This window comes from Hyperoodon ampullatus (assembly GCF_949752795.1).
Source record: "Hyperoodon ampullatus genome assembly, chromosome: 10".
Lineage (NCBI taxonomy): Eukaryota > Metazoa > Chordata > Mammalia > Artiodactyla > Ziphiidae > Hyperoodon > Hyperoodon ampullatus.
Window position 1 is genome coordinate 15,000,547 of NC_136923.1, and position 12,177 is coordinate 15,012,723.

The 12,177-nt window shown below is 35.2% G+C and overlaps 1 protein-coding gene across 4 annotated transcripts in view; it reads right to left on the reverse strand.

The window, feature by feature from the left end:
• Nucleotides 1-1,003: 1,003 nt before the first annotated feature.
• Nucleotides 1,004-12,177, reverse strand: part of CNTN6 (contactin 6) — a gene marked incomplete at both ends in the record, with an annotated part of 244,050 nt that continues 232,876 nt past the window's right edge. For all 4 annotated transcript variants that reach the window (XM_079712710.1, XM_079712711.1, XM_079712709.1 and 1 more), the window contains 3 exons: nucleotides 1,004-1,104; nucleotides 1,965-2,133; nucleotides 2,897-3,009. In XM_079712710.1, coding sequence (XP_079568836.1) covers nucleotides 1,004-1,104; nucleotides 1,965-2,133; nucleotides 2,897-3,009 — 383 coding nt within the window. The remainder of the gene's footprint in view (nucleotides 1,105-1,964; nucleotides 2,134-2,896; nucleotides 3,010-12,177) is intronic.

The following is a 12,177-nucleotide window of genomic DNA, read 5'->3' on the forward strand; positions in this document are numbered from 1 at the left end:
CTTTGTCCAGACTGTACAGTCCCAAGAAGTGAGACTGCTGACTTTATCAGGTACATCGTAGAGAAGAGTCAACCCACAAAAATCTTTATAAGCCTTGGATGGTATAGAATTATTTTTAATAGTTGCAGAGAAGATTGGCAAAAAAATTTTTTTTTGACCAAAATGTCAAAAAAAACTTTGTGAAGTAATTCCGTTCCCAGATTTATTTGTCGTACAAAAATAAAGGCCACACACATTGCTAACACTTTGTAATAATTACCTGAGAATTGTTCATGAAACCTCTTCCTTGGGAGAATTCAGAATTGATTTTAAAGTTAAACTTTGCTCTAAGAAATCGCTTACTGTATACAAGATTCATTAGATGTTTTCGCTGGTTCCTTTTTCCCTTCTTTTCTTTTTCTTTGCCAGAAAGCACTTTTTTTGCCATTTTTATTACTGAACTGATAGAAAAGTGAGTTGAGAAGAATATCAAGTACATGGATATATTACTGGGTACAAATATTTCTTGTCCCAACTTGATTCAGAGATAAAATGCAGCATGCTTTACAATAGCTTACATTTTTAAAGAACCCTGAGGATAAACAAATGATTTTATTTTATTTCCAACAAGGGTGAAATTTTAATTTACTGAATTAAATTGCCTGGAGCATATAAAAAATGGACATCTTAGCTATGGAAACTACAATTTCTTTCATATTGACCATCGTCATCAAGAGAATTATTTATACTCTCCATTTAAGTCACTTAAAAGCCACAGTAGTGACAACTCCATGCATTAATTTGGCACCTTCTGAATGTGTGTAATCATGTGTGGACTTTAAAATTCCAAAGTGTTTAAAGTTGTTTTATTAATGTACCATAGATATTTACAAGATTTTCATAATATACATTTTTTCTTTCCAAACAAGTCAGTTTTAAGAATGTATCTTGTAACAGGGGCTGGAGAGCTTATTTACAGAATGATTTGCTTTCAAAAAAACTCAAAGATTTATTGTTTTCTTCATCATATAAGAGGCTGAATAGCAAAACAGTAAAAAATCATGATGACAATTGACAGGAAATGGATGCTAGGTTCTATGACTGAAACTCCTCTGGAACTCAAACCTGCAAAATATAAAAATGAAACAAAATGTCTTGAGAAAAAGTAAAATTACTTGTTAGATTAATTCTTCATGAACTAAAATGCATACTGTTATTTCTCTTTTAATAACACATTTTAGTACACTTGTTTCACTTATATTGGATTTAATTTTAGGAAGTGTATTTAACCCTCTATCTTAGGATATCTGTTTTAAATATAAAAGTAAAAAAGAAAAATGCCTAAAATTGGCCAAGTCTGACTACAGGGCAGAGTAGGATTGGCTAACGTGGCGGCTGATGACTTATACTCAGTCACAGCTTCAGGTAGATGCGTGAGCGATTCTTCTAAAGCAGAAATAATAAATTATTATTACATGCTAAATATGACTGATTGGTGTTACCTGCTTAGGACATCATATTGAGAGGATTTGAAAGTGCTGACTCAGCTCAGTATGAATGTCGTAATCGATTAGTGATGTCCGCCGTGAAAATGGGAAGAGAGTTGTTATGTACATGTGCTTCATATTTGCTATCCTTGCTCTCAGAAGCCTCCAAGTAAGCACCCATGGAAAAACGTTCTCATTTTTGTGCCAATAGAATGAAGCATATACCAATGACACACAGTTGTGAGGGTTTGTTGTTTTTTTTTTAGATTCAAATGAGGAAATATAAAACTGTTTGTGATATATAAGCATGTTGTAAATCTGAGGGATTAAAGAAAGTTGGCTCATCACCTCTTGCTCACAATTGAAAGATGGAACCATAGACCTTTTATTTTTTCACCCAACATTTAAACAAGAATTGGAAAGATTCATAGAGCCCAGATTTCATGCTAGCATCTGTCTGGATTCAAAATCTACAATAGGAATGGTGTTTCAACTTACTTGACATTTTTGGAATCCTAATTTCCTCACTGCTGCTTCCATCCCCACCATCACTAACTGTTCTTATTTCAATCAAGTAGTCCTCTTCAAATGGAACCAGAAGCTCAGCAGATGTGTTGTTTGTTTCCAAAATATGAGTTTTACTCTGTCTGTTTTGCCGGTACAGAATCTGAATAAAATGGTGAATCAAGTTAAATGGACATGTTGCTTATCTAAGGTTCAGAAGCTCTTATGGAACACTATAACACTGCGAGCATTATACATGCTGTAATCCTTGGATGGAAATATATGGTCTGTGCCTTTTCTTTAAATTTAGTTGTTAAGAGAAAGATTTCCTTTTTGGCCAGTGCTTCTGAAATGAGAATAGATTTATCTCTATTAATTAAATAGCTTGAGGCCATTATCTTTGGATCTTGCCGTGAAAAGTTACTGGTTAGTTTGGACCCATTTCAGTTGTTTGAATACTATGTGCATTTGCCAGGAGGGGATGTTCATTACCACTGATGGAAATGGTTTGCTCTGGGTATTTGACTATACTCTTGTCGGAGTCCTTTTATGTTGTTAAAAGATGATATCCTACTGTAGCCTAAGTTCTAGAAATTCTATTTGAATATACTTTTTGACCTCATACTCATCTCACAGTTATTATCTACATACACCATCATTTTTTGATGGCAAGGGGAGTCACTTGAAAAAAGAATGTTGCATACTATAAAGTTTTATTTCTTAATGCTCCATGACACATTCTGACCTCACAATATAAAATTTTCCATGAAGAATTTAAAAGCAGCAATGCCAAGTATTTTCAGAACATTGGAAAAAAAAGATTCCTATATTTCCATGTGCATAAAATTTGTTTCTTATTTGGTTCTGACATTTCTGGTTCCTTAGTAAGTTAATTGATATGGTTAAAAGAAAAACACAATACTCACCTTGTAGCCCAATACTTCAGACTCATTTTCCATGGTTTTTACATGCTCCCAGTTTAGGCATAATTTAGAGTTTGTCAGCTTCCAGGCGATGTTAGCTGGTGGTTGGCTTGGAGCTTTAAAAAGATAATCAAAGATACAAATGAATATAAATTAGCTCATGGTTACTGTATGACCCTTCGACATGAAAAGGGAAAATAAATCGTGGATAATTAGCATAGAAGGAGCTAAAATGTTTTCAGTGTCTTTTGAAATATCATATTAATTCTAATCAGAGTAAGCAAATTCATTCAAATTCCGGTCATTTGGAAATATCTCTGTGATAAACTTATGAATTAATAATGGCATGCTGGATGTCCAGTATTAATCTATTAATCACTGCTGTTGAATTTGTTTACTTTACTCTATATGAATAGAGGGAGGGCTCCTTTATCTAGTGTTTAATTTGTCCATCAATCAATAAGCATCTCAGACAAACTCAGGCGGCAAACTTTTTACATATATCAATACAAAGGTATTCATTCCTAGTAGTCCTTTACTTAATAATCATGTACTAGTTAGGACTTTCACTGTAAGTAATACAACCAACTCAAGGTGTTTTAAAACAAAATATTAGGAATATACTGTGAAGGATATAGGGGACTGTCTTAGAATTCATGGTAGAATGCAGCAGAGCCTCAGAAGGTACAAAAAATGTCCAAAAGCCAAGAAGTTCCTCTCTGTACCTCTCACAGTAGTTTTTGCTGCATGCTCATCTTGCCATAGACCATCTCTTTGCTCTTCTCAGTGTGTGTGGCAGAAATCATGACTGCTCACCTACACCTGAGGTTTGAAATTTCCTCTGTTCAGAGATAGTCCAAGCTAGAATTTCCAAGTAAAAGCTGATGATTGGCTTAATTTGGCCATATTCTATCTTAGCCCAATCAATTGTGGCTAGACAGTGAGAAAGATACATGTCACTTAATATAGATAGAGCTGGTAGGAACCCTGAAGAGGGAAAATTACAAACTGGATGATCGTCCCAAAAGGTGTCTACTCTAAATCCAAACTGTGCTTTTAGTTCCCTGAAATTAATGTTTTCTGGGAGAAAGGTAGTGAGAAGTAAGGGAGGACATATTTAGAATCAGCCTTCTAAATTAATGGATCTTGTCCAACTGAAAAATTTTACATGCAAGCAAACTAGAGTCCAGGTTGGAAATCTACGTCTTCAAAAGCATGCAGCTAATGAGTGGCTGATCCCAGTCAGAATCCTGGTCTCTTGATTTTTAATCTAGTTTTTCTCCATGGCAGCATACTGCTTCTCAAAGATTTGAGTCCACATGATTATTTTTGAGATTTAAGAAACTGGAGACATTAAAAATAATTCAGCTGGATAGCAGAGGCAAAGATAAAACTACCCATCAAGATGTTTTTGGCATCTTATTTGAATTTGTGAGGCTGAATGAGCATAATATTTAACTCATTATAACACTGATGGAAATAGAAATGATTTTATTTGGAGTTTTGACTCAACTGCTATTTAATGTCTTATGTGCCACTGGAAGAATCACAGGGTGTCCAACATTGCATTATGATACATCTACTTGCCTTCGCCAAGCCCCTGGGATATCATTCACCCAGTCACTTACACCTCATTTGGGATGTAGTGGAGAGATAAATGTTTCCCCTATGCTCTCATGGGACTCAGTTCATATTTTATTATGAATTTATCACATTGAATTATAGCTGTTCGTGCTCTGTGTTTATTTAAATTTATTGAGGACATATGCCTTGTTCAACTCTGTATTCCATCATCTAGCATGGTGCTTGGCATGTAGGAGGAGGCATATATTTCATATATGTTGAATAAATGACTGTGTAATAGATGGCTAAAGAAAAACTACTTGGGGTCCTGTGTGATTTTCTTGGGTCATATTAATTATGTACTGGGCTGTGGGAAGATCCATAGGTGACACAGTGTGGCCAGTCCATTCATTATGCTGTCCTATAATCAAGGCCAATTGACATGGCCAAACCTATAACAATCCACGTGAATTTATAAGACGAACATGCCAATTGGATCAACCATGCCCTAGTACATTTCTTGGCAATATAAACCCAATCATAATAAAAAGACAGAGTTTTGCGCTTGGTAAGAACTCAGTGAATGATTGTCAGTATGTTTATTTCTGAAGGACTGATGGCAATGATTATAGTTTTGTAACTATTTTCCCTCAACTTATCCCAAAGTGCCTTTTCTTTCTCAGCTATAAAAGAGATAATATAAAAATTCTCATAAGATACCACAGTTTTAATATCTAATATACTCTTGTGACTCATTTCTTTTACTTTGTTCTTTAAAACAAAGTGCTAACATTAACAACATCATACAATCAATTCAACAAAAATATAAATTCAATCCTTTGATGTCACTGGCAGTGATGAATTCTGAAGGTTTCATCTATTGCTGTGCCCTTTCTGTTTGTTTGCATGTTTAGATAAAAAGTACTACTTTTAACACCATGAATCCATTGATGAAGTGCCAGACTGAGAGAGAGAAGAACTGACTTCTCCTAACTATATGGTAGTGATTGTGTCTCTGATACTGGAACATTTGCATTTATTTCCGCATCTACCAAAGCAGAAGTAAGGCTTTCCATGGACATAAAATGAGAAACATTCTGTCAGGAATGAACTCACGGTATGAATGGCCAATCGTGTGGATTATTTGGAATGCTTTACCTCTCATGCTATCTGGGATGTGTGAAGAGTTGGGCTTTGAAGTCAGAGAGACCTGAATCTGTATCCAGTCTCTTCCAAGAGGCCTGGTTTTCCAATCTTTGGAATGAGACTAAAATATTCTAGTTATAAGAGTTTTAGCTTCCATGAAATAAAATAGGAAATATTGCTATCTTGGTTAGTGGTGCAAACTAAATAGCTCAGTAACTGTTAATTCTCTTCGTGGGAGTAGCAGTTCTTCACTGTGGCATTATGACATAATCAGTTTTTCCGTTGTGTTCAGTGTGGTTTGCTACTAATAACAGAATTCCAAAGTTTGCAAAAGATTCACTTCTTAAATATAATTAAGGTATACTCAAGATTTTCCCTTAATAATTTTGCTCTTACTTGGGTTCTTTCTGTGCTTTTTGAAAGGCAGATAAAGTGGTGAAGTCTCAGCTAATTTTCTGGGAAGTTCTCATAGTCTGTAGCTTTTCTTATCTTTGTCCATGAGCGTGACTCCAATGCCAATGCCTTGTGTCTAGTATTTTTTTTTTTAAGTTTCTAAAATGTGCTTCAAAAGGCCTTCATCTTATTATGAACGCCTTTAACAGCTCTGGTTTCATGAATTTGATGTATTTGCTTAAACTGGATTGCAAATATCTATGATGAAATTGAAATTTGTATTACCTAGGAAAAACAAAACACTGTCATGTGGACAATGTAAAACACATGCCATGGATGTTTGTACCTACTTGGTACAAGTACCAAGTACCTACTCAACAAACAAGTACTTTTCTAGTTTACTGGAAGAATTTTGCAGGCAATTTCCAAAGACTAAATAATTTTCTATTAATCAAATGACAGAGCAACATTAAACTAGCCCTCTGCAGCTCTAATGGCTTCCCTGTGATCAATTTTTCTGTAGATGGCATTTATATTCCACTGTAATTCACACTGTGAATTCAATTCAAAAACAACTTCTTATGTTACACTTCTAAGTAACAGCATGGGGTTGACATTTGGGAAAGAGAGAAAGAACATAAGTGCAAGATGAAATAAAAGCTTAATGCTTCCTTTATGTCTAAATATGGATTGATTGCATTATTTACAGCAAGAAAAATCCAGTACATAGTGCTAGTCAGTCGACGTCAGGGGCCAAATTGAACCAAAATTTGCAAACACTTTCTGTTACTGGCTCTGAATACTTCTGTCTACATAAGCAGTGCTTTTTCCTCTTGGAATTGATGTAAATATTTTTCTCCCTTTGGTTGTAAATCTAAATTCCATTTAAGCGAAGTCTGTGTGGATCACAATATATTTGTACTTGCAGTGCTCCTCAGTTGTCTTTTGGAAAGATATAATTTTTAGTAAGCTACAATACTTAATGTTAAACCACTGATATTTACTTCAAAAAAACCTGTAAGGCTATCAACATCACCAGCAACAATAATAACAAAGACTTCAGAAGCTTTGCATATGCTGTTCCTTCTGTTTGGAGGTCTCTTTGTCCACTAGCTCCTTTTTATCTTTTACGTCATATCAAAATATGTAGCCTTCCCCATATAGGTGTTCCTTATGTATATCTCAGCCTCTTATTTTCTTCATATTACTTTTCATAATTTTTGATTCATTTCATTTTTTTTCTTGTTTTAAGTTGCCTCCCCACTAAAATAGCAATTGCCCAAAGGCAGGTATCATTCCTGTTTTAATCTCCATTAGGCACTGAACCTTGTGCATGGCTCATGGCAGGCACTATTTTCTTGAGTGATTAACTAATTCATCATGTTTCAAAAAAAAAAGGCTCTGTCTTCTGTTTAGCGTACCCAATCAGAATAGGCAGAGATTTTAGTAAATGTGAGCCTTGCTTTCTCAGAATTTACAATGGATGATCAAATATCAAATGGAAAATCTAGACAGTGACAGTATGAATGTGTGATGGGTCCAGAATTTTTTGCTGTCACCACTATTCAGAGGTAATGTTGGTGTCATCTCAAGGACATGGAAAATCAAAGTTAGATCCAGGGATAGCACTTAGAATCAGAGCTATCTTCAATGTTTCATTAAAGCCATTTCTCATCTTTGCTTTGCCTGTCCTTCCTTCACCCTTGAAGAAAATTTCTGCAACAAATTTATGAAAAGAAAGAAAGTAGAAAGTAGATGGGCTTTCCTACTTTAAGAAATGCAAAGAAAGTAAAATCACCTCTAAAGAAGAAATATAATAATATATGTTACTACACACTGAGCTCTCAATATATGGCTGCCTCTGGGTCACCTTGGTGTATGTTATATCCTTTAGTTCTCAGAGCAAACGCTAGAAGAAAGTACAGTCATCTCTGTTTTTCAGTTGAGAAAATGGGTTCTGAGTTATTAAGTAATTAGACTTACCACACAGTTCATGGCTGGGCTGGGATTCATACTCAACTTTATTTCACTCTGAAGTTCTTTTCTAGCTATTTCCAATAATATTACACAATGGGCCAAAGTTATAGAATCACCCATTAAAATGCAAATATATTAAAAGGGAAATTTATAGATCAGTAGAAAAGATATTTGTCTGTTTATAGGCATGGTGGGACCACTACAAACTGGGAGAATGCGTGAAATTAGATAAGTGAATGTTAAACTTTAGAAGATCAGTACGTCTGGTGCTGCGAGGGCTAGATGAGGAATGGGATGAAAAGAAATTTGGGGACAGACTGTGAAAGATCTTGTACACCTTTCTCTACTCTTTGTTCTCTGGAATAGAGGAGACAGTGAAATTTTGGAATTAGAAGAGAGTATGATTCCATTTTAGGGATAAAAATCTCAAACCAGTTTGAGGTCTGGACTGAAGATTTGAGAGTCTGGAGGGAGAGAGGCTATTTAGATGGTTAGAGATGAAGATTGCAAACTAGTACAATGTCCATGGGATCCAGAGATTCAGAGAGTCCATGTTCATAGTATGCCAGTCCAACAGATGCCACAGCAGAACCTTTTTAAGCATCTGTTTTCTTGTATCTAGGAATTAAAATAACATACTCCTTGATATGTTGTAATAATTGAGATAAGTATGTAGAACATTAACGCTGGGCTTGGGACATGAGTGCTCAGTATTTTGTAACTGTCATAGGCAGAATAAGGGCCTCCCAAACATGTCCAGATTCTAATCCCCAAAACCTGTGGATATGTTACTTGTTGCACATGTGATTATGTTAAGGATCTTGACGTGGATAAATAATCCTGGATTCTCTGGGTGGGTTCAGTGTAATTACAAGGATGCTGATGAAGGAAAAAAGGAGGCAAGAGAGCCAGAGTCAGAGGATATGTGAAGATAGAAGAGGAAGTCAGAGTCAGAGGAAGACTTGAGGATACCATGAGGCTGGTATTGAAGATAGAGGCAGGGGCCACAAGCCAAGGGGAGAAGGCTCTCTAAAAGACAGAAAATGCACGGAAACAAATGCTCTTCTAGAGGTTCCAAAAGGAACACAGCCCTTGCCCATATCTTGTTTTCCAGCCAGTGAAACTCATTTCTGACTTTTGACCTCTAGAAGTGTATGAGAACAAATTTATATTGTTTTAAACCACTAAGTTGTGGTAATTTGAATAGCAACAATAGGAGACTAAAGTAGTTTCTATTCTATTTTCATAATGTTAGTGATAAAAAATGTTGAAAGAATAAAATTAGAGGTTTTATTGGTATCCAAATATGAGATAGAGTCTTGTAGAACCTTATTCTCAAGTCCTTGTTGGATATTTTTTTTAAAATGCTGATGCACACAGGCTGGTGAAAGCCAAATTTAAGAAATATTGAAACAAGGTTTTCATGAAAGAGATTAGGAATTACAAGGGTTTTTGTGTGTTTGATTGAATCAAAAAAGAAGGCGGATGCTAAAGAAACACTAAACTTCACTTTATACTTGACTCTCATCTCACTCTTCTCTCAGCAGATACATTCTAGCACTGTATCTTGATAAAATTACTCCCTGTTAATTAAAGTGTTTTCAAAGGATATGTCTCCTACTCTTTGATAAGGCTGATCTCATGTGAACACTCAGACAAACCACCAACAATGTTCTTGGCATTTAATCCAAATTTCAGTCAAGCCCATTTGTAGGACCAAGTGGGTCAACTGAGCAAACCTGATGCTACTCTGTCTAAAACAAGTTTTCTGCTTAAACACATAGAGTAGGTTAGCACAAACTATCACATGGTTAATTTAGGTTGCATGGAAAATCAAACTAGCAAATTCAAGTTAACGGAAAAAAATTATTTGTAAGGTTATATGTATATATGTATGTATGTATGTTTTTACAGGTGTCCCTCTGTATCTGCGTATCTCTGGGTTCCACACTGGCAGATTCAACCAAGTTAGGACTGAAAATATTTGAAAAAAATTCCAGAAAGTTCCAAAAACTTGAATTTGCTAACAATTATTTACATAGCATTTACATTGTATTTGCAACTAGTTACATAACATTTATTGTTTTAGGTATGATAAGTAATCTAGAGATGATTTAAATTATATGGAGGATGTATGTAGGGTGTATGCAAACCCTGTGCCATTTTACATAAGGGACTTGGGCATCTGTGGATGTTCCTGGAACCAATCCCTCTAGGCTACTGAAGGACAATTGTATATGTGTGTGTGTATATATAGATGTATATACATGGTCTCCTGTGTATATCATGTATATATCTACATCTCTATATCTTTTTGATAATTAAGTTTATTGTTCAGGTCTCAGCCCACCTTAAACTGGTTAATGGAATCGCATGTAATATGAGTCAGCTTGAGTGTTACATCAACAACTACACTAAAATGTCTGTCAGTTTGTCACAGATCTGTCAGATCTGTGAGGTTTTTTTTGATACTATCTTTACGCATTTCTAATCACCCTTGATTTTGCCTGAGATAGAAACTAAATTACATACAAGTTTCTGTGAGTTTGGCATCTCCCAATCAGCTAGAAGGAAATGTCTGGGCAAATTTAAAACCACTGATTGATTGGAGATTTCAGTCAGATTTTCAGATTAACTGAGAGAGGCTAGACCCCAGAAGGACCATGGAAGCAAATCGTTCATACAGGTATATGGCAATGACTTCATTAACTTAGTCAAAATGGAGTAAAACAGGAAGAGGAATAGAACCATGTCTCTAGCTAGTCAGTTCTAGAAGATCACTCATGACGTCGTCTTTATCAAACTAGGGGATTGAAGGAGAGCTGGTTTAAGAGTTTTTGATCCACACGTACTCTTCCCTTAAAATGGACTGGCACTAGAGAGTTTTTGTTCATCTGTTTCCTGCTTAGCAGTTCCACAGTACTTTGTATTTTCCAATGTGCTCCTATAATCAGAACCTCGTTTGTGCCTCATTAATAATTTGAGAAAATAGTGAGGGCAGAGAAAATTTCCATTTGACAGTTAAGAAAATTAAGGCAGAAAAATGGAATGTCTTGTCCTGTATCAGGTCATGAGTCGCTGACGTACCCAGAATTAGAACACAAATCTCTGGCTACTGGCTGGTGATATGAATACAAGTGGATAATGCACTCTGTAATCAAAGACCTATTAACTGAGATGATCCCTAAGTTCTTTTTTGACATGAAAAGTATGTAAATAGAAAAAAAACTTTGTATCACTTGATCTTCAAACTTTTTTAAACCACCTATTATTTCCCAATACACAGGAAAAAACGAATGCAGTATTTAAAGACAAGCTCTATTTTTTCCTGTCGGTTAGTAGCAGTGAATTCATGTCTTAGTCATTCTCAGAATTCAGCAACTATATTTGTTACTCTTTTTCATTGGGATTTAGAGACCAAAGAATGTGTTTTAAAAAGCCTGTTAACACAATTTATGTTCATCTACAATATACAAGAAATATGTAAATATTATACAATTATAAAAAATTACAAATTGCAGCTCTTACTAAGTCACATCTGATCAGTTTGCTATTTACTACTTTGCTTCATATTATGGAATATTTGTGCAATACCAGACTCACTCACAGGACAAATGCAGCAACAATCAACTCTTCATCCTTTATTTAGTAGGTCCTGTCTGTGTGAAAGATATTTAGCTTATTGTTAAGGGAGATAAAAAGAAGCACAAGAGTTAATTCTTGGATTTCAGGGGCTACCAAGTAATTTGCAGTGATAAAGTATCATAGAAGGAAACATCTAGGTATCTGACAGTGCAAGGATCACATCAAGACTCAAATGGTAAACCAAACCAACAAAAACAAACAAAAAATCATTGACTAAGCATTTACTAAAGTATGTACTGGACACTTTCTATTAATTATCACTTTTAACCTTGAACAAAACCCAGTGAGAAAATAGGTACTATTTTTCCTTCATTTTACAGATGAGGATCTTGAGACTGAAAGATTAAGTAACCACTTAACATTCCAAGGATGGGAGGTCAGGTTATGAACTCAAGTTGGAAGAGGGCATTGGAGCCATTATATTCTCTGTCTTTCATTTATACTGAAAATATTTTCTCTTTTGCAATTCCAAAAAGATCAGAACAGTTCATTTTGATTGTTACCAGAAAGTTTCAACAGTTATCCAGATTTAAGGGACAAACCCACTTGACTAAATAAAG